The sequence below is a fragment of the Ostrinia furnacalis genome, unplaced genomic scaffold (genome assembly GCF_004193835.3).
Source record: "Ostrinia furnacalis isolate ACB-3 unplaced genomic scaffold, ASM419383v2 OfSCF1098, whole genome shotgun sequence".
Classification (NCBI taxonomy): domain Eukaryota; kingdom Metazoa; phylum Arthropoda; class Insecta; order Lepidoptera; family Crambidae; genus Ostrinia; species Ostrinia furnacalis.
This window is the reverse complement of record NW_021131337.1, coordinates 742,337-768,257: the sequence shown is the minus strand read 5'-3', so window position 1 is coordinate 768,257 and position 25,921 is coordinate 742,337. Positions and strand designations below refer to the sequence as shown.

General features: G+C 35.4%; 3 protein-coding genes across 4 annotated transcripts; 2 read left to right on the top strand and 1 right to left on the bottom strand.

Moving 5' to 3' along the window:
- Positions 1-742: 742 nt before the first annotated feature.
- Positions 743-9,711, top strand: LOC114351174 (2-oxo-4-hydroxy-4-carboxy-5-ureidoimidazoline decarboxylase). Its single transcript, XM_028302272.1, has 4 exons — positions 743-805; positions 3,935-4,202; positions 7,591-7,744; positions 9,216-9,711. The coding sequence occupies exons 2-4, from the start codon at positions 4,016-4,018 to the stop codon at positions 9,394-9,396; spliced, it is 522 nt and encodes a 173-aa protein (XP_028158073.1). The 5' UTR covers positions 743-805; positions 3,935-4,015; the 3' UTR covers positions 9,397-9,711.
- Positions 9,501-10,909, bottom strand: Pomp (proteasome maturation protein). Its single transcript, XM_028302273.1, has 4 exons — positions 10,731-10,909; positions 10,472-10,630; positions 10,126-10,227; positions 9,501-9,736 (listed from the first exon to the last, which is right to left on the bottom strand). The coding sequence occupies exons 1-4, from the start codon at positions 10,731-10,733 to the stop codon at positions 9,575-9,577; spliced, it is 426 nt and encodes a 141-aa protein (XP_028158074.1). The 5' UTR covers positions 10,734-10,909; the 3' UTR covers positions 9,501-9,574.
- Positions 10,910-12,016: 1,107 nt separating this feature from the next.
- On the top strand, positions 12,017-18,370 carry LOC114351173 (protein phosphatase 2C and cyclic nucleotide-binding/kinase domain-containing protein). Of its 2 annotated transcripts, XM_028302270.1 has the most exons (10): positions 12,017-12,135; positions 12,453-12,644; positions 12,933-13,037; positions 14,113-14,368; positions 14,801-14,928; positions 15,895-16,089; positions 16,351-16,649; positions 16,718-16,778; positions 17,072-17,239; positions 18,080-18,370. In XM_028302270.1, the coding sequence occupies exons 1-10, from the start codon at positions 12,103-12,105 to the stop codon at positions 18,245-18,247; spliced, it is 1,605 nt and encodes a 534-aa protein (XP_028158071.1). In that variant the 5' UTR covers positions 12,017-12,102; the 3' UTR covers positions 18,248-18,370. The 2 variants fall into 2 exon arrangements, with proteins under 2 accessions (XP_028158071.1, XP_028158072.1); XM_028302271.1 differs by lacking the exon at positions 18,080-18,370 and having other exon boundaries at positions 17,062-17,226.
- The last annotated feature ends 7,551 nt before the right edge of the window (positions 18,371-25,921 follow it).

Here is a 25,921-nt window from a genome sequence, read left to right as displayed (position 1 = left end):
AAGTTATCAAAAGTTAAAATAAAAAATAAAAATTTTACTCTTACCCTTAAATAATTGACTCTAACATAAAAAGCTCTGACTCTGACATGTCAAATACCTACATATTTACAGGAAAATATGATGAACGGGATTTTATTAAAGAAAAGTTGCCCTATATAAAAATTATCAGTAATCCAATTCAATTAATTTCTAATGTGTGCTGCACAATACACCCTCTTTTCAGGTGCTTACGTATAACAGTAACGCCCGTATTCACAAACGATGCTTGCTTAAGTGAAGTAGCAAATCAAATGCACAGCGTTGAAAAGAGCTCCGTGATTGGTTCGTGTGTCACCCTATGCATCCACGCGCACTGTGAGACCTTATAGTAATGTTTGTGAATACGGGCGTAAGTTGGTGTTGGTCTCTACCATGAAATAAAACATTACCCACAAGCTTCTGAATTAAAAAGAAAGCCATTTTAAGCTTCCAAGCATTGAAGTAATATTATTATAACTCAATGCTTCCAAGAGTGCTGGCCGGATTGAAAAACAAAACCTTTCGATCGGCATTGGGTGCGGAGAGGCGGCCGTGCGGAGCGAGCTTTATCTGCGATCGAAGCCCCGCCCTAGCGGCGGCGCGACGCACCTCGCCTCCGAACCAACATGGCGCCCGTTTATAGACCTAATGAAAACCACTTTAATTAATTCACAGCAATCACATGAGCCATGCACGCACGGCGCAGCTTTTATGTTTATTGTTTCCATATCATTTTAAACCACCAAGTTTGATTTCTCCAGAGTGTCACCGCCATAATGTTTTGTTGGTAAATTGCCGGTCTTTATTATTATTATCTAAGCATTATTATGTAGATGTACCTATTATTTAATAATATTATGCAATCGTTTATTGTCATAATCAACGTGTGGTCCTAAATGATAATGACTTTGCTAATCTTTATGAGTTAAATATTGTCATTGCCTATGATGGCACGGTCATATTCATTGTAATTAGATTTGGCTTTCAGTGTTAATAATCATAACAATATGATTCAAGCTCCCAAGTGGCTAATTTGTTTCGGTACTTTTGTTTGTTTTGTTAAATGTAAAAAACTAATGCATACCTAATTATCTACGATATATCCCGACTTGAACTCTCTTGATTCAGAGACTCTGAGTTGAACTCACTCGATTCGGAGTTCTGGGTTCGATTTCCTGGGCCATAACTAATGCAAGATCACTTTGTGTATTAGTCTAGTCCTAACCTTAGCTTTTATCAGTTATCTTTGACAAAGGTACCTAGTTACGTCAGTTGTCAAAATTCAAATGATATAAGATCATCCACCTTGGGTTTATTCGTCCAAGTCATCCACGAATAATAAATTCATTCTATTTTCTACCTACCTACAATTAGCTCTTGACGTCTCTAAAACCTTACGTAGCACGAAAAACTTTCGACTTGAAGAACGTATTTTCTTACTATTCGATAACGCAACGACAATGATTGCATTTGAATTTGGATAATTTTATTATGTCATTTATTAAAAGCTTTTAGTTATTTCACATGTCTGGTGTCGTCAATTCTTGCGACTTAAAATTGACCCACTTCCCGGTTTCCCATTGAGCTGAAATTTTGCATTTTGAATAAAATTAATCTAATATACCATTAACTTGTTCGTTAAAATTTCGATAATCCGGAAGATCATCTTAGATTACACATTTTTTTTATGGGCGGGATTATTGACGAAAGCTACTCACTTATTTAAATAATAATTAACAACGCCTATGACAAAGAGAGCTCGTACTCGTATCAAATTCAAATTGCTAAAACCCTAGCTGAGGACATTTATATTTTGAGTGTGGTTATAGTCTCCTAAGAGTAGAGGGACCATAACTTGAGCAAAAGATAGAATTTCATTCGGTAATATGATTCGGTGTGGGCACGTCTCCCACTCTATGGTGGTCGCAGTAGCTACAGTCAGCGTCAAATAGTTCATGACATCCAAAGTAGTAAAAAAATGATGATAGTTTAAAGCAAATAAATGATGATTCTGATTCTGAAAAGTTGCCTGAATGCGAGTAGCGTACGACCGGTCGTTGTGAAAATTATTAGGGAATGCCTATGTCCAGCAATGGATGTCATTTGGCTGAAACGAACGAGGTAGAAACTGACAGTATTGTGAGTTTCATATATCATGCGAGATGATTAGTTTTACTAACCGTCTTCATAGAGGTATACATCGCTCATTTTCAAGAGCTTTATCACGATTCACGAGCAAACTTAGAAATCACCAGTCTTTAGTAGGCTCAAATGTAATTTTTAAAAAACAAATGCAATTTAAAAACTCAACTTTCTTATTAATACAGTTGTCTCCGCACCCTACAGATCATAGCGACAGTACTCTCTCCCTCGCGGCCATTTGTCGGCGGGCTCTCCCTCAGGGCTCGTTAGCGGCATCCCGCGTCACCGGCTGATTTATTCGCGGCACCTCTCTCTGATACAACTGACACATAAATGTCGCTTTTGTTTCCCTTTACCAGAGATTTAGAGCACGTCTGGCGAGCTGGGAGAGACGTGGTGTAGCGTCATTTGTGTCATTTTAAAAGAGGCCTATTTGATCAACAATGTTGGAAAATTGTTGATGCTCTACAATTTTTTTTGTAAAATTTTTGAGTTTCATATATTCTATGTTAGAAGACCACATAAAAACAGGTGATCAATATATTAATGTGGATTACAGAGCAACAGAAACACGCATATGGTACCTAATTAAGTTGGGGTAGATCTCGTTCACCATCTTCCTTCAATTCCTCAAAGCAGTATTTAGGTCTTGTACTAACATCTGAAAATTTTTCTATTATAATATGGTTATACTCGTGTAGCACCCAGTTTCGATGACTTCCAAATAGGCCAGACATAGCTTAATTGGATTGACGACAAAACTTCCCTGTGTTTGTGATTCAAAGAAACTGGTAAAAATGGGTAATCTATTTAGACTCCTTATGCCCGTTTTCAATCCCTTAGTTTTAAGTGACCCCTATGAATATAAAACGAAAAGGAGTCACTCAAAAAATAGGGATTGATGGTGAAAACGGGCATTATTCTATAGTACCCTGCCTGAAACGAACCCGCGGCGGAACCTCCAAGTCCATAAACTCTATTTCTCTTGCCCATAGACCACGGTCAAATCAGAACTTATGATCGTCTGAATTAAAATTGAAGTACCGCAGAATAAGTTAAATTGGGTCTACATATGTAGAGTTAGAGCTACATAAGTACTCGTATGTCCGATTTTTAAATTAGAAAGAAAGACAGAAAACATGTTTATTCAGTATCACATAATTTACAAAATAGAACACCAGCTGCTTGGTGTTACCTGCTCTTTATGTGTCATGACTGAAAATGCACCTGTGTACATAGTTTAATATTCATATAGGTACATTGAACTTGAACGATACGTTGCTGTGGTATCTGTAAATATTTTTCATTTGTTTACCAACCTTATCGACTGAACGGTCGCAAAGTAGCACTAACCTCATAAGCAGGTAGTGCAATTTTTAAGCATGTAGAGTTAATAGGAAATTATACTTGTTAAAAAAAATATAAAAAGATTAGACTGTAATTTTGCGCTACTTAGAAGAATCTTATTGTTTGTCTTGTCTTATTTTTTATCATCGCAAAGGGCTCATGTAAAATATCAAGGAGCAGTAGCTACCTATTCAGTTTTCTTTTTTTTTAAATAGCGTCCCTAAGTTATGCTATTCGTTTAACATAATCATATCGCAATATTAGATAGAGCACAAAATATAGTAACATTATATTTGATTTAAATTACAAATGACCGACTCTTAAATATTTACACAAATAAAATTAACGTGGATGTAAAATGAATTTTTATCTCTACATTAGCCGGACGCTAATTCACTAGGGTATGTTAATGTATATTTGTCTTTAGTTGACTCGTAATGACCCACCAGTGATAAGGCCAGATAACTATTGGGAATGTCAGTCTTCCATTTGTGACACAAGCATCATCATGGCTTCTAAAATACGGGTTTCTGAAGTAAACAAGTTGGATGGGGAACAGTTTGAATGGATGTTCGGGAACGTGGTAGAACTGTGTACGGATGCGGCGGCGCAGGTGCAGAAGAAAAGACCCTTTCAAGACGTGGCAGAGTTATGTAAGGCGTTCGAAGAATATTTGGACAACCTAAGCATTGAGGGTAAGTGAAGCGATTGCTAGACCTCTTTTGTCTAAAACTAAACAAAAAAGTTCGCAGATCTGGAATTGTTGCCTGAATACATTAGGTTTGACGATTCTTATCACAGAAAGAACTTATTTATACCTACATATAGACGACATGGACGATTAATTTGTTGTTTTGGACGACGCAATCTCCGCATTTAATTTCAGACATGATCAAGATGATTTATGAATACTAAAGTTGACATATAATACACTGGACCGCAAAGAAAAAGCTCGGTCAGGTGGTTCTATATTGGCTCACATAAAATTCTAAATCCTATTCTTTGTCTTACTACCGATTTGTGTTCATAATAATCTCTCTTCATAATTTTATTTTTCAAAATTTTTTTTTTCATACATTTTTATTACTACCATCGGAGCTCATAACAGTTAGTAATCATAAATTTTTTATCAATACTGTTACTACCAAGAACCATTTAAAATACATAATTTTTATTTTCAGATCTTTTTTCTTCATAACATTCATTGATCATATTGTTTTAATTAATAATGTTGTNTATCAATGAAAATAACTGATAAAATTTGATTTCTAACGGTCATTTTAACGGTGGGTAATCACTGCACGTAAATCTGTATATTTTTAGTTATTGCCCACCATCATTTCAGTTATTGCCATATGTTAATGTATAGTTATTGCCCAGGGCAATTATTATTAGAGTGTTGCCACCATGCAGTAGCAGTGTTTAAGTTGCTCATTGCTAGACTTGTTTTGCAATTTACAGGCATAAATATTGAAATGGCTTTTAATGTTTCATTTTCAGTATGCCAAAGACTCCAAAAGTTCAATATAGCATAGAAAATTTGCAAAAAGCGATCGAAGCTGTACAAGATGTATCCAACAATTTATCTACAAGATAAATTACTGAAAAATATGGTTTGGCTTGAAAAAATTGATAAAAATTCAAACGCAAATACAAAAAACGAAAATCCTACATTAAATCTACTAGTGAAAATGTTAATTGTAAGGAAATAGATACAACTTTAGGGAAGAATAACCAACAGCTAATTGAACATTCACCACATTGAGCAACCACTTGAACTGATATCAAAGAAGACAAAAAAATAAATACATATAAAATTTAAATTTTTGCGTCATCTATGTTTTGAAGTAGATGATTCTGTCTCTACCGATTCTGACTCATCAACATCAGCTCAAGAAATATTTGATAACATGTATAGTTAATAAGGCCAAACGCAATTTATTTTGAAATTTTGAAGACTGTACTACTAGAATTTAAGTTTATTGTTTTGTTTTGTTTATTTAAAGCCTATTTTGTCATTTTAAAATTGATTATTTTGTTTTAAGATACTGGGCAATTACTGTGCTTTGATGTGGGCAATTAGTGTAAGTAATGGGCAATGACTGTACTTTTTGGAGGATTTTAAATTTATTTTAATATTTTCTAAGTTACGTAAGTTTTAACTAAAAACTGTTAATATTCTGTTTAACAGTTTATTGAGTTATAAGAAAAAAGTCATAAATGGTCCATAATTAAAATACTTTCTTTAATTTTTCATCTCAATGTGTTTGAAATCTTTAAGTGGGCAATAGCTATACGGTTTACCGTACCGAGTTTGAAGCGTTCATGAGCAGACATTGCAGCTGAATATTCAAGTTCTGAATTTGATTATTGATGAATAATAAAATAAATCCTACTAGCTCGATTGATGATTTCATTTAATTTATTTAAACCAGGTTACCTTTAATAATATTTTTTCGTTAGTTTATGAAAATATCAAATTAGCCCGTATTCCTGAATCCTGATACATAAATTTAGCCTATTAATTTAACACAGGTACGACTGTACTCAGTGTTGCACTATCAAATGCAATTGACGCGCCTCTATGCCAGGGTTTTTATGTTCCTGGTCAGGCTATAAAGAGGAAGTTTGGTTTAAATATTAAGCTAAATGAAGTAGGTACAGCTTTATACGTATCACGTTTCATTAAAAAAACCCCTAATTTTATTATTGAAAAGACATGGCGTGTAGTAGGTACCTATTTACCGAGTACTTTCCAGTCTTTGAGTGAAAATGGAACAAATATTTAAAAACCTTCCTCCATCTCAACTTCTTCATTACCTAAAGTTCATAAGTACGAAGAGATTACCAATTATTTTTCCCATGACTCATGAAAATTGCAGACTGGATTGAAATCAGTCAGAGCTATTAACATTAGGTGGGTTTGCCAGATTTACCTGGTCACATGGTAATACGCTATGTATAGTCAATACACTTGGGAAACATTGAATTTATATCATCATAGAAATTGGTGATGGGTTATTAACTTATTACTGTTTATGAATAATTATCAAAACACCTATCTTTATCTATTTTACATGACTTAATAAAGGTAGAGTCAAGCTCTGCAGTTATACATCACGTACATAGGTACTTGTACCTTAACCACAGAATAATAATAAGTACTTACTCCTTAACTTACAATTTAAAAATATTTAAAAGTATGTAAACTTCAAAATAGTTTGAAGATAAGTTTGTGTAGAAAGCAATTTTAATGTTTCCTATACGAAGATAGTGCCAGATCCAGACATAAAATTTTAAGCTACTGCCCATATTCGATAAAATAGAATGAAAATCATATTTTTTTATTGGGTGATTTTACGGAAATATGGGATTTTAAAGAACTCTATACGAAAGAAACCGCAGGTAAAGCCATTATTCAATAATTATTCTTAAAATAAAAATAATATGTACGTGACAGAGATTACTTGAACGTGTGTTTTAATGAACATTGAGATATAAATTTGATAGCGGTTCTTTTTTGATATTTCGTTTATAATGTCGTAAAAATATCGGTAGGTATCGTTTTGTCCAATGAATATGAAATTTTAGATATTTTGGAAGGTAGTAGCTTGAAATTTTTGTTACCTACTTATTTCCTATCAAACTATCTTTTTCTGTAATGTAATTAAAATTGTAAAAGTTTTCTAAAAGCGCTTTTTCAAAGCCTACATGCACATGCAGGATAAGCTATGACAGGGCCAGATAAGTCCAAAATAAACACAGAATTCTATGTTTCTAGCTATACGAGTACATAAAACGAACACTTTTCAAAACTAAAAGTGTAAGTAAGATCAGGCAGGACCGTATTTAGGGGAGGGCAAACGGGGCTACAGCCCCAGTAAAGGTAGGTATGTTCCCGGGAAGATAATTATGATGAAAATCTTACATAGGTACCCGATGGTTTTTAACTTTCTCCTTATTCCTTCCCTTGGACCAAATTCGTCCAAGTTTCTTCACTTCCTTCCACATTGTAAGTTTCAGAGGGTCTTGAAGACTTCTTAGGTAAAAGTACTGTAAGATATACCTACGTTTCTTTTTCAGAAAAAGTAGTGATTTTGAAACTACATCCTGACCTAGCGGGCCGGCTGGCAGCGCAAGGGGAACTAACGAAGGAGTCCAAGCAAGAGCAAAGAAGCGCTGGTCTTAATGACCTCACTGAAGAACAGCGGTTTACTATCAATAATAGCAATGAACGGTAAGTAAGTAAATACTTAAAGAAAACAGTGCAACCATCTAGTACAGTGGTTCCCAAACTTATTTGTCTACTGCCCACTTTGAGAATAAATTCTTTTTTAGCGCCCCCATTTTTGTAGTCAAGAGTCGAGTGCTCAGTCGGTGTCTAAGAGTCCTCCTAGTAGATGAAATTATAAATCGCCTCCGAAGCCTCTACACAATGCCCCGATTTTTTTCCGGAGTCTCTTACCGCCCCCCTTGGCCCCTTTAAGCCTGCAGTGCCCACAAGGGGGCGTTATCGCCCACTTTGGGAAAGACTGATCTAGTACAATGAGCACAAAGCCTAAATAGCGATTTTTCGTCTGTTACTGAAATTGGACAAAAAAATCTGAGGTTCATAGCAAATAGATACTTTTTAAAAAACTCATTAAAACTCATTTATTTCTGTAAATAGGCTTAAAAAAAGCACTTTTACACGTCCCAGTATTAACCCTACCACTGCTTCAGGACAATAAATGGGCCAGTGCTGAGAAGAAGCAGCGCAAGAAACTCAGTCACTATTGTCAGCCTCTTTTTCAAAGGTTTACATGCTTTAAAATGTACAAAGTTATAAATATTTATGCGAGCTAGGCAGTAACGTATCCCAAACATTTTTATCTTTTAAATAATCATCGACTTTATAGTAGCCCTTTTTCATTAAGGTACTTTTAATATGTGCTTTGAATTTATGAATGGGTAGTTCTATAACAGTTTGTGGTAATTTATTAAAGAATTTAATACATTTTCCCATAAATGAATTACCAATCTTATGCAATCTGAAATTTGGAACGGCAAGTTTATTTTTGTTTCTTGTATTAAAGTTATGAAAATCGCTCTTTTTCGTGAATTGCTCTATATTTTTGCGGACATATAAAAGGTTTTCATAAATGAACTGTGAAGCTACTGTCAGTATGTTTATTTCCTTAAAAAAATCTTTCAAGGAAAATGTCCAAGGTTATAAATGGCCCGCACTGCTCTCTTCTGCAGAACAAACACAGTTTCAATGTCCGCGGCTGAGCCCCACAACAATATGCCGTATGACATTATACTATGAAAATAGTTAAAATATACTAGCCTTGCCGTTTCAATAATGTCAGTTAATTGCCTTATCTTTCTCACTGCAAAAGCAGCCGAACTGAGCCTTTTAAAAACATCACCCTCCTTTCTGCAGTTATAAAACGAAGTTGATGGCATGAGAGCCATCTGTATTTAAAATACAAAATTTTTGTATACTGCTGTAAACAGCACATGAATAGGTGTCATTCTTTTAAAGCGTTTCATTACTTCGCCGCTAGGTGTCACTGTTTGCAAGTGTTAATTTTGTAAGATCTTCGATAGAGGGCAGCACTTTCTTGATATGATAATATACATAGTAATTTTGAGACAGTCATTCATTCAGAGGCTGGAAATAATTGTTCCGGGATCAATACCTAATCATGCAATCCTATTTTCAGGTATAAATCCAAATTTGGATTTCCCTTTATAATCTGCGCCAGAGAAAATAAGGTGCAGTCTATAATCAGCGGTCTTCAATCAAGATACAACAGTTCGCGTGAACAAGAAATATACACGGGAATAAATGAAGTCAAGAAGATTTGCAAATTGAGAATACAAGACATTGTAAAAGATGACTAAATTGATTATTTGACATACTGTTATAAAAATTCATTGTTTATAAATAGTACCTCTCTTTCTTTAAATAATCTTTGTTATAGCCACAGAAAATAAAACCGAACCACTAAAGTTGGAGTTGAGAGTTTATTAAAAAATGTTCCAGAAGAATTACAGAAATATGAACCTAAATCTATCTTATTTATAAGAGTCCCAGAGACCTTTCCACTACAGCATGAGGCTGTCCGGCAACCTCGCACAAGTCTTGAGTGTTGAGGATGTCTTCAAAGCCAATGTCCAGATACTTTCCAGTCAGTACATCGTGTTGTAAGTTGGAACTGGGCAAAAATGGTAAACGGCCAACCTGGAACATGAAATAAATAATATTTATAACGAGACATAGTATGCCTAAATTGAATCAAAGGATTGTGAGGTTTCTTTATTAAATTATAACAACATAACATAGGTTAATTTGTTATGTTATGTTGTTATAATTTTATTAAAGAAACCTCATCTGTGCATGTAAAAGAATGAAATGGTTTTGAAACCCACACAATGGTTTTGTATTTTCTATTTTATACTGTTTAGTAGATTCAATAATTCATATTATTGATCAGTATGTAGGCTCATAGAGGGAACTATTACATGTCCCAAACATAACTTGCCTTACCACAGTTCAGGACAACATATCCAGATGAGAAGTGGGAAATCAAACTCAGTAAAAAGTACACAATATAGTAAATTAATACACACCTTACTGGAATACTTCTTCTCCATTGTAAGCTTCAGAGGCGCATGGAGACCTTGGATATTGCGGAGCATGGCCATGTTCATCTTTTCTTCATTCAGATGGTACTGAAATCGGGAAAAGGGTACAGTTATTATACCTTAAATATTTCTCAAGCTTATAGGTACACAGTTATCTTAATTGTTTGTAAAATACATTGGAGTATAAACAATATTGCTAAATTAGAAAGAGGCAAAGGTGATAATTATGTCATAGTACAAATAGGTATATTCTGTTAAGTAAATAAATAAAAGAAAACAGACAGTATTCGAGAACTGTTTTAGTAGATGCTATTGTCAATTTTCAACTTACATTCTTTTCTGAAGTCTGAAGGGGATGGGAAACACCGATTTTTAGTTTAGTAGCTCCGATACCCGCAACCATAGGATCGGGAACCCCGAAGATTCCTTCTTTGGGCTTAACGACCTCAACATGCTCTGGCTTTACTTTAACTGAGGGCAGTCCGAAACTCTGAAATTCAATGTAAGATTATGAGTCGGAACATAAACAAGTAAAATCAAAAGATGATAGTCATTGTTGCTTTTTCGATGTAACCTAAAATTACACTTACCATTTTGAAATTGTTTTACAGTTATCTACACTCAATGAAAATGCTTTAAATTGTAGTTTCTTGGTTGGCTACAATGTATATTTGGATGTGAAATCGAGTAAATATTCTCAGAAACCCTGATGCCGCAGGTTCGCTTGGTTTTTGTGAAATTGATGAATGAATAATGAATAGGCACAACTGTCATCTGTCAGTGCCAAGTGATAACTGTCAAAGTAAAAGGTTGGTTATTTTAACGTTTATCAGATAAAGTACACAATAACGCAGGTTTTGTTAATTTTCGTTAATTTTTAGAAAGACTATAGTTATTTGATTTTTTTCAGACCATGGGAAGTAAACTGAAGGTCTAGAAAAAATTATTTTTAACTAAACGTTGAAATAAAAAGTGTGAAGGACATGTGACAGCGGACTGTCAATGTCAAAGCAGTGTTGCCACATTACTTTTCTCTATGGTTGCCACCTTTCAAAAATTTTTTTCACTAGTTTTGGTCTGAAATTTCACCTGATTTACGTATTATGTATTTACAAAATAACTCACCAGATTTCATAGGTAATTTTTTTGCCAAATTGAGTTAAGTATTTGAATTTAATTGTGCGTCGTCGATGTTGGACTTTTTTAATTAAAAAATTGCCTATTTAGAATTGCTTCCAATAGTAGTAATTCATCAGCCGGGAGTTAACTGGAAAAGTTTTTCTTCATTAACTTTAACTAATTTCTATTTCCAAAATAGGTAATTTTTACTCGGCGGTGTATATTTTACTTTAACCAGGATCTAAAACACAACATTCGGACGGAAAAATCACATGAAGTAATCAAATAATTTTTTAGAGATTTTTTTTCAGAATATCACTCCATCCATCCCTAAAATTCACTAGATCTAGTGAAAAATCACTAAGGTGGTAACACTGGTCAAAAGTTGTCAAATGTCAAATCACGATACGTTCAGAAACTAAAACAAAAAAAAGTTTCTAACCAAAAAGGTTAACTGCTGATTCCTATAGGTGGCGCTGATAGAGGGATAGGTAAAATTTTTTTCAGAACCCTTAACTAAAACCTAAAACCTCAAAACAATTTTATTTTACGTAGCAAAGTTTGACTAAAAATTTGTCGTTTTCATTGCTCGTGTTGCGCGTGTTAATTGCAGCAGCTAAAATTGTGTAAAATTGTGAACCCATCGGCCAGTTTACAAACCTTGTTGTTTTTGAGTAATTTACTCAAAATTACTGTGTCAGGTGTCAATGTCAGAGTAAATATATTAAGGTCAATGCTAATATGGGTCAATGGTGTCAGTTAGCCAACGGACTCAACGCAATTGAATTTTTTCAACCGTCATCTTTATTTTTATTTTGTTGGATTTTAAAGTAAAACGAGAAAATGGCTGGCCGCGGTGGTGCAAAGAAAGAACTGGTAAGTAAAAATGTGGCTTCCTCTTACGAGTGGAAAACCCACTTATTACATTGTTAGGGATTATCCCGCTAGAAACGTTCAAGTTCTGCCTTTTTCTGCAAAGGCAGAGCATGCACATATATTTTACAACGACCAAATCGGTTTATTACGCCTGCTAAATTCAGGTAATCCAAAAACCAAAAACTAAATATCAAATAAATATTTGATGATAATAATCAATCATTGTATGCTTTTGGGATACAATCCACTTCATAGCAATAGCAATACCTACTTTTTTTAATTCAATGCATGCAGTTTCTTTATTTAATCTGTTCCAGGATCCCGAGGAGCAGATGAAGCGCAAGTTTCGCGCCAAATGTTTGTTCCGCGCGCTCGGGCGCCTTGTCATGGCGAACACGTACTGGCTGGCAGAAGCAGTCGATCATTACGAGGGCGTGGAAGACGTGAAGCGGAGAGTTGAGCAGGCTGTGCGAGGGAAAGCCAAAAAGAAGCAGCTTTTGAATATAAATGTACGATATCTAGCTCAGAAATACCTAAGTAACTTAACCGTACCTACCTATTTCTTTGACAACCATCAAATATTTTACTTGCAAAGTTGGTAATACCACAGTAATACAGAAATTCAGTTGTAAGCCTCAAAATCTTCTGTTGCTTTTAATACAGCCAAGAGGTCTGTCTTTTATGACGATGTATCATATACGCATGTTTGCTGAACTATGAATATATGCATGATTTACCAACTTTGATATCTTTATGGTAGTTGAACTATCAGCTTTACTTAATGAAATTATTTTCAGGACAAAGCCCTTTTGAATAAGCACGCTGAAGAACGAACAGACCAAGAGAAAAAGTATATCTACCGTATAATTGGCGGCTTGAAATGCTTCAAGCGATATCCCAATGTAAGCTAAAGCTATTTTGATTCAGTTATTTTGTTTTCGTAGTGAAATAATGATCAAAAACCTTTAAACTTGATAAACAAAGGCCTCTAAAGTTCTCCGACAAAGGTCTGTCTAAACGCCGAGGTTGTAATTAGAGGTATTCATTTATTATTCAGGAGCCTAAAATATTGTGTGATAAACAACATCAGTCTGCTACTAAATTAATAGTATCGTTACCTAATGATTTGTTATCAAGGAATAAATAATAATTATTAGAAAGGACAATGACCAAAAATGTATAGAGTGTGGTCCAAATGTCCACCACTAACGAGACCTATGTAGTAAAATAGTCTACTAAATACTGATTCATTATAACCAAACCGCAATTAAAAATATGCTGTCAGTAAAAAGTTATGACTGAATGAAAAGTCTGTTTTTTACCTTTTCATCCGAAAAATGTTCTTGATATCAATCTATCCATTGCACATTTTGGACTAATCTACGCATGTTATGTCATGTCGTATGTGGCGCGGGATTAAAGATGAACTTTATTAAATATTATATTATACTAGCTGTGCCTACGACTTTGTACGCGTGAGAATTGTTAGAATAATGTTTCCCATTTTTACAACATTTGTCTTTACTGCTCCGCCCCTATTGGTTGTTGGGTTATGTTATTTATCTTAAAACCATCCTTGATAAATGGGCTATCCATAACAAAAATAATTTTTCAAATCGGACCAGTAGTTCCTGAGATTAGCGCGTAAACTACTACATTTTTTCAAACAGTCATAACTTTTTACTGACAGCTTATTTTTTTTTGGTCCCATACTGAAAGTTTATCTCTATTTAATGGACTATAAGCCAATATAGGTCTCATTGGTGGTGGACATTTGGACCACTTTTGGTCATTGTCCTTTAATGGGTTCAAGAATATGATAGGAGTTCAGGAATTATTATTATTTTAGCGCTGAAGCCAAATTTTATTTGAAATTAGTCTGCTACTTCCGATACAGAGTGGCCTACAGGTAGTATAGATTAGACGATTGCGGACTGTACAAGACACGAAACATTCAACTCATCTAGTCTTTTATAGCATGTGAAAAAGAAATTGGCGGCAGTAACGTACTTCAAGTACTACAGCCCCGGGCGGACTATAGTCCGGCAGCACCACGAGGCTCACGCTTTGTACTTCATCGTCACTGGTGACGTAGTCGTCAGCCAGATGATATTCGACGAGCTCCTGCAGAAGTATGTGTCGGTGGACATTGGCGTGATGCATCAGGGAGACATGTTCGGAGAAGTCTCCCTACTGCATAATATTCCGAGAACTGCGACTGTAACTACGACTGGTTAATATTAATCTTTTTATACTAGTATCGTAGAAAACGGTTTATGGCAGCCAAAGCTGTAAGAATTTTTTTGGGAGAGATTTTCAGTAAGTATTCTTATATTTTCAACGGGCACTGGAACTAAATAATACTTATTGTGGATAAAAGAAATAAGGAGTACAATAATGTAATTAGAAGATATTTAAGAAAATAAGCTAGGTATCTTTCGGCAGTATTTCGTTGAGCTCTAAGGCTTTCCCAGAATATCCCAAAACATTTATATTTTTGTTATTGTTTACATTTGTGGAAATATTAGCTATTCCTTTAACACTTTCTCGGAATCGGTCGTAATCTTCGATCAAACTGTGATCCGTAGAAACCGATGTCATTGTTTCCCCTGTACCTTCCTTGCGTTGCTAAGGGCACACCAGTAATATTGTTCTTAACTTGTAGGTCACTGTGAGTTGCTGGCTCTGATGAAAGAAGACTTCAAGAATGTTCTTCAAGCATCTGTGCAAAAACAATGGGACGAAGTGCGCGATGCCATGTCCGCTTTTACATACTTTGATGCTCTTGATGAGGTAATTACACAGCATTACACTTAAGATGTACTATATTATTTGAAAGTATTTTCTAGGCACTTATTAATCAAAAGTATTTTCGTCAATAATTAATCATAATTAAGTATTCGCCTAACAAATATAATCAAGNCAGGGAGACATGTTCGGAGAAGTCTCCCTACTGCATAATATTCCGAGAACTGCGACTGTAACTACGACTGGTTAATATGAATCTTTTATACTAGTATCGTAGAAAACGGTTTATGGCAGCCAAAGCTGTAAGAATTTTTTTGGGAGAGATTTTCAGTATTCTTACATTTTCAACGGGCACCGGAACTAAATAATATTGTGGATAAAAGAAATAAGGAGTAGGTACAATAATGTAATTAGAAGATAAGAAAATAAGCGCGGTATCTTTCATAAGTATTTCGTTGAGCTCTATTACAGCTAAGCAGCTAAGGCTTTTCCAGAAAATCCCAAAACCTTGATGTTTTCTACCTACTTTAGATATTTCCACAAATGTTTACATTTATAAATATAAGCTATTCCTTTCACACTTACTCGGAATCGGTCGTAATCTTCGATCAAACTGTGATCCGTAGAAACCGATGTTTATTGTTTCCCTGTACCTTCCTTGCGTCGCTAAGGGCATGTCAGTAGCCTTGTTCTTAACTTGTAGGTCACTGTGAGTTGCTGGCTCTGATGAAAGAAGACTTCAAGAATGTTCTCCAAGCATCTGTGCAAAAACAATGGGACGAAGTGCGCGATGCCATGTCCGCTTTTACATACTTTGATGCACTTGATGAGGTAATTACACAGCATTACACACTGAGGTAATTACAAAGTATTTTCTAGTCACTTATTAATCAAAAGTATTTTCGTCAATAATTAATCATAATTAAGTATTCGCCTAACAAATATAATAAGGAGAGGACGATGAATTAGGAAGCGTAAGCCATAATAAATTCTTTTCTCTTTGATCAATAGGTCGCTCGGCGTGAAGGTTGTATAGTCGCAAAGATGAAATCGTACGAGCCAAACGAAACCCTCCTCGGTGATGGCGTGGGAGTGGCCAATTTCGTCTACTTTATATTGTCAGGGCGATGTCAGATGATTGAAACCGTTCAAGTGGTCGTCACCACCCACTTGGGCAAGAGTTACTACGCGCTTTATGATCCATATGTAAGCACTTTTTTGTTACATAATTGATTTCGTCTTTAGGTGCTGATGAACTGGCGGTTGACCATGGAGACTTCGAAACTCAATTCGCTCAAACACTAAGTGATAGTAGAATGTAGGAAGTCTGCCGGAATTCAAGCCCAAATGTTTTGCAGCTTTTCAAGAATAAACCAGCTTCTATAATTTGACCAACCGCTTTCTATCGTCTTATGGCGTTATTTCTATTGTAATAAATCTTGACTATTCTTGACTTGTCCTACATAGGTTCCGAAGGAAGAAAGCGAGCAGGACTTCGACCAAAAATACTTTGGAGCGTACAAAAATTTGAACAAGGAGAGTAAGGAATCTCGCCCTTCTACGGCTAGCGAGCAAGAGGGCCCAGCACCAGATGAGGTGCCTAGGACGTCTAGCATTTTGAAACAAAAGAAATCGACCAGCGTACAGGCAGATCAGGCTGAACCGGCAGAAAAAAGGGCCAGTGACAATAGTGAATCTTCCAATATGTTCTCGATGAAATCTCAAGTTTTGTTTCAACCTTCAGAGCAGACTCGTCCATCAGTAAGGTAAAAACAACAAACTAAACTGCGTAAACATGAAAAGACAGAAACAAGGCAATCTAATTTGTTCACAGATTGAGCGTTATTCCTGAAGTTCAAGAGAAGCCGGCAAATCTTCGGACTTATTTCATGCAGGTTCAGATTTCTTATCTTATTTTCTGAAAATCATCCCGAGGTGTTTCATTTGTAGAAATAAATTAATCATATACAAAGTAGCTTAAAGTGTTGCTAAGCGCAAAACTCAATAACGGGTTCGGGCAACTTTTTTTTCCAAATATTCTTTGAAGTCCGAAAATGGTTATGAAAAGGAAAATTTTAAAGTTCCTTTGAACATAAAAACTAAAATTCATGGGAGCAAAATCGCGAGAGAGAAAAAAGTTGGTTGGTTCATTGATTTGTAACAGATTTGGCATCTAAGAAATTTTCAGGTGTGTCAACTGAATCCCGGATCCAGTTTTGGTTTCGGGGAGAACATGCGGGATCGCAGGATCGTTGCGCTAACTCCAGTGGACTGCATGCTGTTGCCTAAAATATGGCTGCTGCAGCGAAATACCGCAAATATTTGGACCCGTATCCAACATTATTTGGAAAAGAAGGTGAGATGAACTAGCCACAAAAGGTAATGTATTTCACAGCTAAACTTTTAACATGTACTCATGCAAATTTTGATGCTAGTAAATATGTATAGCCAAACATTTGTTTAAGTTAGTCTAAACTAAACATATATAATTTTGGTCTAACATTAAAACCCGGTATATTAAGCAACTTACCTGTGTTTGTTATTACTAGTAATCTAGTAATGTATTCGCATTAACTTACTAAAGGATTTAATTTAGTATCGATTCTAAATCGAATGCTAATGCTACAATCGTTTATTCTGCGCGTGAGCTCATTTGCCGTTAGATAGGTGAATAGCTAATTACGGCCTCCCACTTCAGTCGGTTAATGACACAAGTCAGTATGTTAACCGTAAAGCCTTAATTTAAAACAGTGGGCTTAGATCCAACTCGCCTTATGTTGGCAGAATTAAGATAAACATCTGAAAATATCAGTAAATCATTCGCGGATTCAAAGTCTTATGGCACTTTTATTTCAAGCTCAGTATGATAGAGCCGTATCTAAATTAGGATATAGGATGGACGTAGAGGAGCAATCGTGATTAAATACATAATAAATAATAACAAGTGATGAATCGTCTAGTGTTGAGGCTGTGATTCTTTCTTGGGAATTAGTAGGATTTACTTCCAGATAGTTCAACTATCAGATTTTTCTATGTAAATTCAGTTCTAATGTTAAAGTGGAGCTCTTTACTTTGAGCATAAATATTGACACAGCACACTTAATACGTTATTAGTTTTTACATGTAAATAACTAACTTCGCCCTACCGGTAATGACGTCATAATAAGTGAGGTAATTCCAATACTTTTCCATTCAGATCCCAACAAAGAAGCAGCTGTTCAAAGACTTCGTGGCGCACCGCCGCTGGCAGGAGTTCCGCGAGCAGATGGTGACTGACGTCATCTCCAGGTCCAACACCGTCAACTGGACCTCCGTGCATGACGTGCCGTATTCCATCAGGATGGAGGAGATGCTTGACATTTGAAATATATTGTTTTATAATTCTATTGCACTGAAGTAAACTTTCGGTGTTTATTATTGGGCTTAGATGCTTCAGATTTGTTGATTTATGTGCGCTTTGTTAATTAAACCAAATATACATTTGTTATTTTTTTTCTGTATTTTATTGAGAACAGTTAGTTATCCCAATAACTTGAGAGAAGTTGGCAATTCATTGATAGTTCATTTATAGTCCAGTCAATAAAGCATTATAGATGGAAATCCGTGGAACACAATTTTTGACTTCGGGACTTTATTTAGACTAGTTAGGAGGTGAACATAGCAAAAGTCCCCGCCCTTTGCCCTTGAGCCACCGGGGAGAGGGGGGTTTAAAGGTACCACTTTTCGGTTTTTCGCTTAATCCTCGGAAACTATGCGTCCTAGTGACATGACTACTATGAAGAAAAAAAAGCTTATTCAATTTGCTACAGGTGAGATAGTCAAGTTTTTCTATATCTTGTACAGTTTTCGCGGCATCTGCTCTAGAAGGTCTGTAATATTGGAAATTTGATTTTTGGCTTACATGTTTCCATCAGGAGAAAATCGACTAAATCAACATTGAGCTAATATTCTAGACATGCGGGAGTATGTTAAGCCTAGTTCCAGGGAGGGGACTGCACCGTGCGTATATTTAGACGAACCAATTGGAGCCACTTTTGACTCACTCAAAAACTACTGTGCATTAACACTTCAAATTTGGCTCATGTGTTCAGACTTGCAAGATAAACATCAGCTTCAAATTTCATAAACATACCTCAAACGGTTCTTTAGGTATTGACGTCCAAAAATCTACATGTCTGACCTATAAGACCAAATTCTAACCACTTCCACATGACCTTGAAGGTTCAAATTTGGCATCCAGATAGTTAGTTGTGTAAATACAAAGGAACAAATAAAAATCCAGTAAATTTTAACATTTTACAGGGGATAGATAGATTTTAGTGTCCTAAATGTCGATTTTAGAACGTCAATACCTACATAACCGTTTGAAGNTCCTAGAGATTTCTCCCGTTGGCGTATAATATCATGGGAATCATACAAAAAATGATTATTATGTAGATATTATGTTACGATAGCCAAATGAAATACAAGACAACTTACCCCTTGTAACTTGTTGGGTACAGGATAGCAAACAGAATTGCCAAACTTTCGGCAGGTCGGTACCACTTCTGAATTGTTGAAATACTCCAGGATATGTATTGAAACCACGTACTTTGAACTCAATATTCTTATTTCGAATAATCACATTTTACAATCGCATCAAAACGTAATCCGCCATCGTATGCTCGAGCGTCAGTGTTGCCATCCACGTATTTACTTTTTCCACTAATTTTGGGGTTGCCCGCTCGAACATGCGATTTACAAAGCAAATAAGATTTACAGAATAATTATATCACATTTAATGCTAACAGAAGTATATTTATGAAATTTGAAGCTGATGTTTATCTTGCAAGTCTCAACACATGAGCCTAATTTGAAGTGTTAATGCACAGTGCTTTTTGAGTGATGAGGAGTCAAAAGTGGCTCCAATTAGTTCGTCTAAATATACGCACGATGCAGTCCCCTCCCTGGAACTAGGCTTAACATGCTCCCGCATGTCTATAATATTTGCTTAATGTTGATTTAGTCGATTTTCTCCTGATGGGAACATGTAAGACCAAATCAAAATTTCCAATATTACAGACCTTCGAGAGCAAATGCCGCGAAAGCTATACAAGATATAGAAAAACTTGACTGTCTCACTTGTAGCAAATTGAATAAGCTATTTTTTGTTCATAGTAGCCATGTCACTAGGACGCATAGTTTCCGAGGATTAAGCGAAAAACCGAAAAGTGGTACCTTTAAACCCCCCTCTCCCCGCCGGCTTAAGGGCTAAGGGCGGGGACTTTTACTATGTTCACCTCCTAACTAGTCTAAATAAAGTCCCGAGGTCAGAAATTGTGTTCCAGGGATTTCTCTCTACACCGTCGTTAAAGCATTCATTGACTGGACTATAAAGAAAAGTAGTCGAATCTAAACACGTTTTTTACCTAGGGTAGTATTGATTATGTCACTATTATTTGCAGCTGAGGCTTTTATCCCAATAGCTTGAGAGAAGTTGGCAATTCATTGATAGGTTTTTTTTAAAGAATAGTAGTCTCTCCAAAAAATCAAAGTGAAAGGAAAGGAAAACACGTTTTTTACCTAGGTAGTATTGATTATGTCACTATTATTTTGCAACTGAGGCTTTGCAAAATTATCTACACTGGTAGCTTGCAAACTTGCCGATTGCTCATTGTTACCCATATTAGGGTTGTTAAAATATGCTGCTTCGATTTTGCGAAGGCGGAAGAGGCCGACGCATTCTGTAGGCGAACACAATCTTGACGTTTCTCAGCCAGTTGGAGTCATCATCATCATCGTTATAGTAAAAGAATAAACAACTTGAAAACATTTTAATTTGAACGGGTTTTAGCAAACTTATTTTTAGAAATACAAGTGCATGACGTAGTCAAAGATTTTAATGCAAATGGTATTCAAATTAAACTACGGATGTTCTCTGGCTGGGTCAATAGCTCACCGAAATTCGTTAGCTGTCTGACAAGTCACGCAATCAATTCAATCATTTTCTTGTTAGATATCTAAATAGTATGTAAANTCCATATCTGTGGGGGATTGCCTGTCAGTTCCACTCCTGTTATTTCTGCTCTCTGTCGCAAACCAATAGGAAGTTTTCACTAATGTCAGTCGCCGCGTCACCAGTAATTCGATTCGATCGGAAAATGGCAGCCAAAATGCACATTGAACCACCAACGACGCGGCGACATAAAAGTTCATTCAAAATCAAATAAAAGTTTTCTTTTTTTTTTTAATTAGTTTNAAAAAAAAAAAGGGTCAATCTATTCATTGACAGTTTCTGATTTCTTGATTCAGTGATTTATTTTTAAAGGAATATTGCGCCAAAGAATAATGTTCGTCACTTAAAACCGTGTTGTTGCTTAATTTTGTGTCTGTTTATAGCTGAATTTGTTTGGAAAAAAATATATTTTTTTAACTACATTGTTTAGCTATCAAGAATTTATATTTAATAGTCAATGTTTGCATTTATTGTCGTATTGTGATATTGTCATCTCCACCTTGTATACATTTTTTCAAAATTTTTGATGCGCGAGGCCCCTTGTACCGCGAGGCCGTAGGCGGTGGCCCACGTCGCCTACGCCTTACGCCGCCACTGCAGTGGGGCGCCACCGTCAATACCGGATCGCTGGTTCAGATTTTTGCCATGTTGGAAACCATATAGTTGAACGATGGTAGCGCCCCCCTGTCATTGAGTTTGGCGGGACAGTTCAGCGTGGGTCATCTATAAACGGTTTTTTGAATCGTAGTTAAAATAACCAATGGTCAAATTTGACAGATGTCAAATGACAAGTGGTTAAATATTAGAAAAAAATGTTTTTCGAACAATGGTTAGCTTGACTTTTAATACATTTTTAAACTATTAGTTAACATTTTGTTAATATTTAACCATTAGTAGCAAAATAAAGGACAATGGGCAAAATGGTACCCGGCTCCAATAGATATGTGTCTAGTATCGTTTGAAAGGTCTTACCAAGATGAACAACTTTTACTATGACCACCAGCCTCAGATCTGGTTGTGTACGAAGATATAAGGGAGAGTCCGCTAATTTGGACCAGTTTTTTTCAATCCCATTTTACACATAGTTTTCTTTTGTTTTTGCTAATGTCCATGGTATATAATAAAAGATACATTATTCAACTTACTATTTCATAAGTATTAATTAACATGATTGTTGTATATTTAGCACAAATCAACAAAGTACGAGTTCAGAGCTTCGGTCCAATTTAGCCAACCGGTTCGATAATTTGTACCACAGGGTTACTAAATTGGATTTAAATAAATTTCAAGCCTATAACAAACCTATGGCAAAATATTATACGATACATTCTTAACAAATTAGGAAACGAAAAGGAACAGTAGTTAATAACATAGACAATCGATATTGTTTTACACGTTAATATCACGATTTTGAGTACAAGTTTTGTAATTCCAATTATCGTAACGCACACTTGTACCTAATCTACTTTGGCAGTCTTTTGCTTTCATTTATTGTTAGTCAAACATAACTACGCTATTATACCTTCAAAATATGATTTACTAAAAAAATTTTCAAAATCCTTTGGTAAAGTTCCATACAACTTGATGTGGTACAATTTAGCCGACTAGGTGATAGTGCTTTTTAAAAAAATCGGTAAAAAATATAGCTGATAAATACCGAAAAATGTTTCAAATAATTGTAATCCACACTAATTTACGCTTCTAAATAATATATTAGAAACACCCTGTGATTAAATTTAACAAAATTACAAACTAAACATGTATTGTCAAAAGTTACTTGAAAACAATGAAAAAATACTTCTCAAAATAAAACACTCGTGTTCGTTGTCACGGCAAAAACCACATGGCCGATATTAATTGATTTTAGTCGTGTATCGCTGGGTGTTGCAATTACAGACATTCAATAAATACTTTACTAATTAAGAGGGTGGTACAATTTACCCGGCGGTACAATATACCGAACTCTCCCCTACATACTTTTTTGCAGAATGGTACCCGGCTCCAATTGTTATGTTTGTAGTGTCATTTGAAAGGTCTTACCAAGACGAACAACATTTACTATGGCCACCAGCCTCAGATCTGGTTGCGTTCGAAGATAAAGATACTTTTTGTGTAACCTAAGTATCATACAGTATCATATAGACGCGCTCGGGGCAGGGCACCGACGAGATGGTCGGACGCGGTGAGGAAGACGGTGGGCGGGAGTTTGCATCGTGCGGTCCACACAGCTTATGGCCTCAGTCTGTGGAGGAACACTACCTGTGGTCGCAATCCTCATCAGTGAGGGACCGAGGAAGAAGAAGAAGAAGTATCATACGTGTCCATCGTATGGTACTTAGGTTATGCGAGGCAGGAAGGGTTTACTGCTCCAGCATCCTCCCTTAACTCTATAATTATTGATTGTGATATAAATATTTTTATTTTAAAAAGTACTACCCCCTTATTAATAAGAAGTTACACCTAGGAAGAACCTTGGATTAAAATGACATTTCCATACCAAATGACAATTTAAGCCAGAGTTCAACTAGGGTGTAACTTTTATTAATAAAGGGGTTAAAGTTTTATTACTTCTTAAGGGTTTTATTATGGGTTGCAAAAGCGATTATACCCACAAGACCCAATAAGTCCACCCACAAGATGGACCGACGACCTCATAAAAGTAGCGGGAAGGCGCTGGATGCAGGCCGCCACCAACCAGCCATTGTGGAAATCATTGGGGGAGGCCTATGTTCAACTGGACGTCCTATGGCTAAAATGATCATGATGATGATGATGATAAAAGCGAATAAAGGGCTAATAGCTTGGGTAGTTCATCGTAGGTATAATCCTTTCCTTTTCAATGCTTCTTTTAGTTATATTAATAGATTGCAGTCATAATACATACTCGTATACATGGATGATTGTGTTATACTTTCATTATAATACTTAGTGGAATTACTGCTTTCAAAACGTGAATTAGAACTGGCCCCTTAGCAGACATTTTCCTACATATAAAGGCCTTTTAAAATATATATTGGTTATGGCTATTGGAGCGGGTACCACTTTCCATACATTTGTGCCCATCATCCTTTAACAATTTGTTATTTTAACTATGAATCAAAAAACTGGGCCTAAGAGATAGATACACATTAAAGTTAACAGGCTGTTAAATAATAATGTTAAAAATAGCTATGTTATAATTTTATTATGGATCCAGGATAGTAATTCTCTTTTGAGAAATTATAAGGGTAATCTAGGATTAATTTTCAGAAACATGTTGTTTCTTTAAATCATGCTGAATATTTCATGTAACATGAATTTACATTTATGTTTTTAACTTATAGCATATCAGTTTTTAAAATTTTGATTCAGTCTATCTTCTTGTTGTTTCTACCACTGTAAGTTATTCATTTATGTACCTATAGTATCTTTACATAACTTAGTTTAATTAAAGTGATATTAGTTTATTAATCAAATATGCTATTACGTCGCTGCGTAGGTATTCAATTAAGGTTAATTGACTTACCTTCAAATACATCGTAAAAAAATTATCGTGATACAGTTTTTTCATAAAGTAGAGTAAAATTGCTAAAAGTTGTGCAACGGGTTCTTACTAAAACTANTTTTCCAAGTTCAAAATTGAATTGAATTGAATACAAATAAAACCAAAGAGTTTATAGAGTCTAATGCGGATTTGAAATACGCCATGAGTCTACACTGGTCGGGAGCCTACAGAGCGTTCGCAGTTGAGCAATAAGTATTTGAAATGTATTGTCGAATGATCGATGAATGTCTGATACCACAACTGCAACTGCATCCCGGCCAACTACTATTTCAGCAAGAAGGTGTCTCACCACACACGGAGAGTACCTCGATGGAGACACTGAGGACTATTTTTTTCTAGCCGCCTCGGTCACCAGATCTCACACCATGCGACTTTTTCTTGCAGGGATATCTCAAGTCAAAAGTTTACAGCAAACAATCCTGAAATAATTCAGGTTCTGTAAGAAAATATCCGCCGTGAAGTTGCAGGAAAATTATTAGCGCGATTTGCTTTCGCATAGTTGCGAATGTAAGGGTCCGGCTGTGAGAGTGCGTATAGTAAAACAGGCATCATTTAAAAGACATTGCCTATAAAAAAATAAATCCGCATTGTTAAACTCCAGTTTGCATTAATAGTAATAAATAATAAAAAATCATTAATTTATTTTTATGAATCATTTTTGAAGTTGAAAAATTCCCACTGGACACCCTTAATTTCTTCTTCACTTCCCAATATTTCAATATACACCGGAAATAATATTCTACTAAGAATTCATAATTCATTTTTTTGTGTTTTAATGCCGGTTTTCTTTAATCAATCCTTATCAAAAACAACTGTCAAACGTCATTATGTTTTTGTTCAAAACATTAACGGTTTTCGAAGTTTTTACATAATTTCAGATTGAAATTTGAGAGTTGAAGGTCATTTTCGTTTTCGTTTTCGGCCGAAAATGAGACTGCAGCCGAAGCTTCGTTTTCGTTTCCGTTTTCGGCTGAAAATCCATATTCGGTCGGACACTAACTAAAACTTTCATTTCTTAAGACCTAAATAATTAGTGACAATATTTCAATTGAAGTTTATTAAATAATTTTACAATTATTGTATCTCTACTTTTACTACTAACAACTTTACAAATGCTTTACAATGAAAAAGTTTAGCTGAATTAAAAAAAGAAGCAATTATTTAGTTCTGTACTAAATAACAAACGGTGATTGCGTTTAAAGAGCAATGGAATAAAAAAAGGACAGATTACTTTTAAAATATTAGAAAACCACGTACTTACAGCTTGAATGCTATTCGTAATGAATTCAAAACAGTTGTAATGACTTGGCATGTGGGCATCAAACACTTGCCAGACAGGTTTGTATACTGTCCTTGTATGTCTTGCAAATAAAGCCTCGTAATTTAAAATGCGTAATTTAAGAAGTTAAATGTCGTTTAGTGATAAGTTATAGGTACTTACTCCTATATTTTTATCAAAGAAAGAGCTCTCAGACATGGCTTAATCGGACTGGACGGCT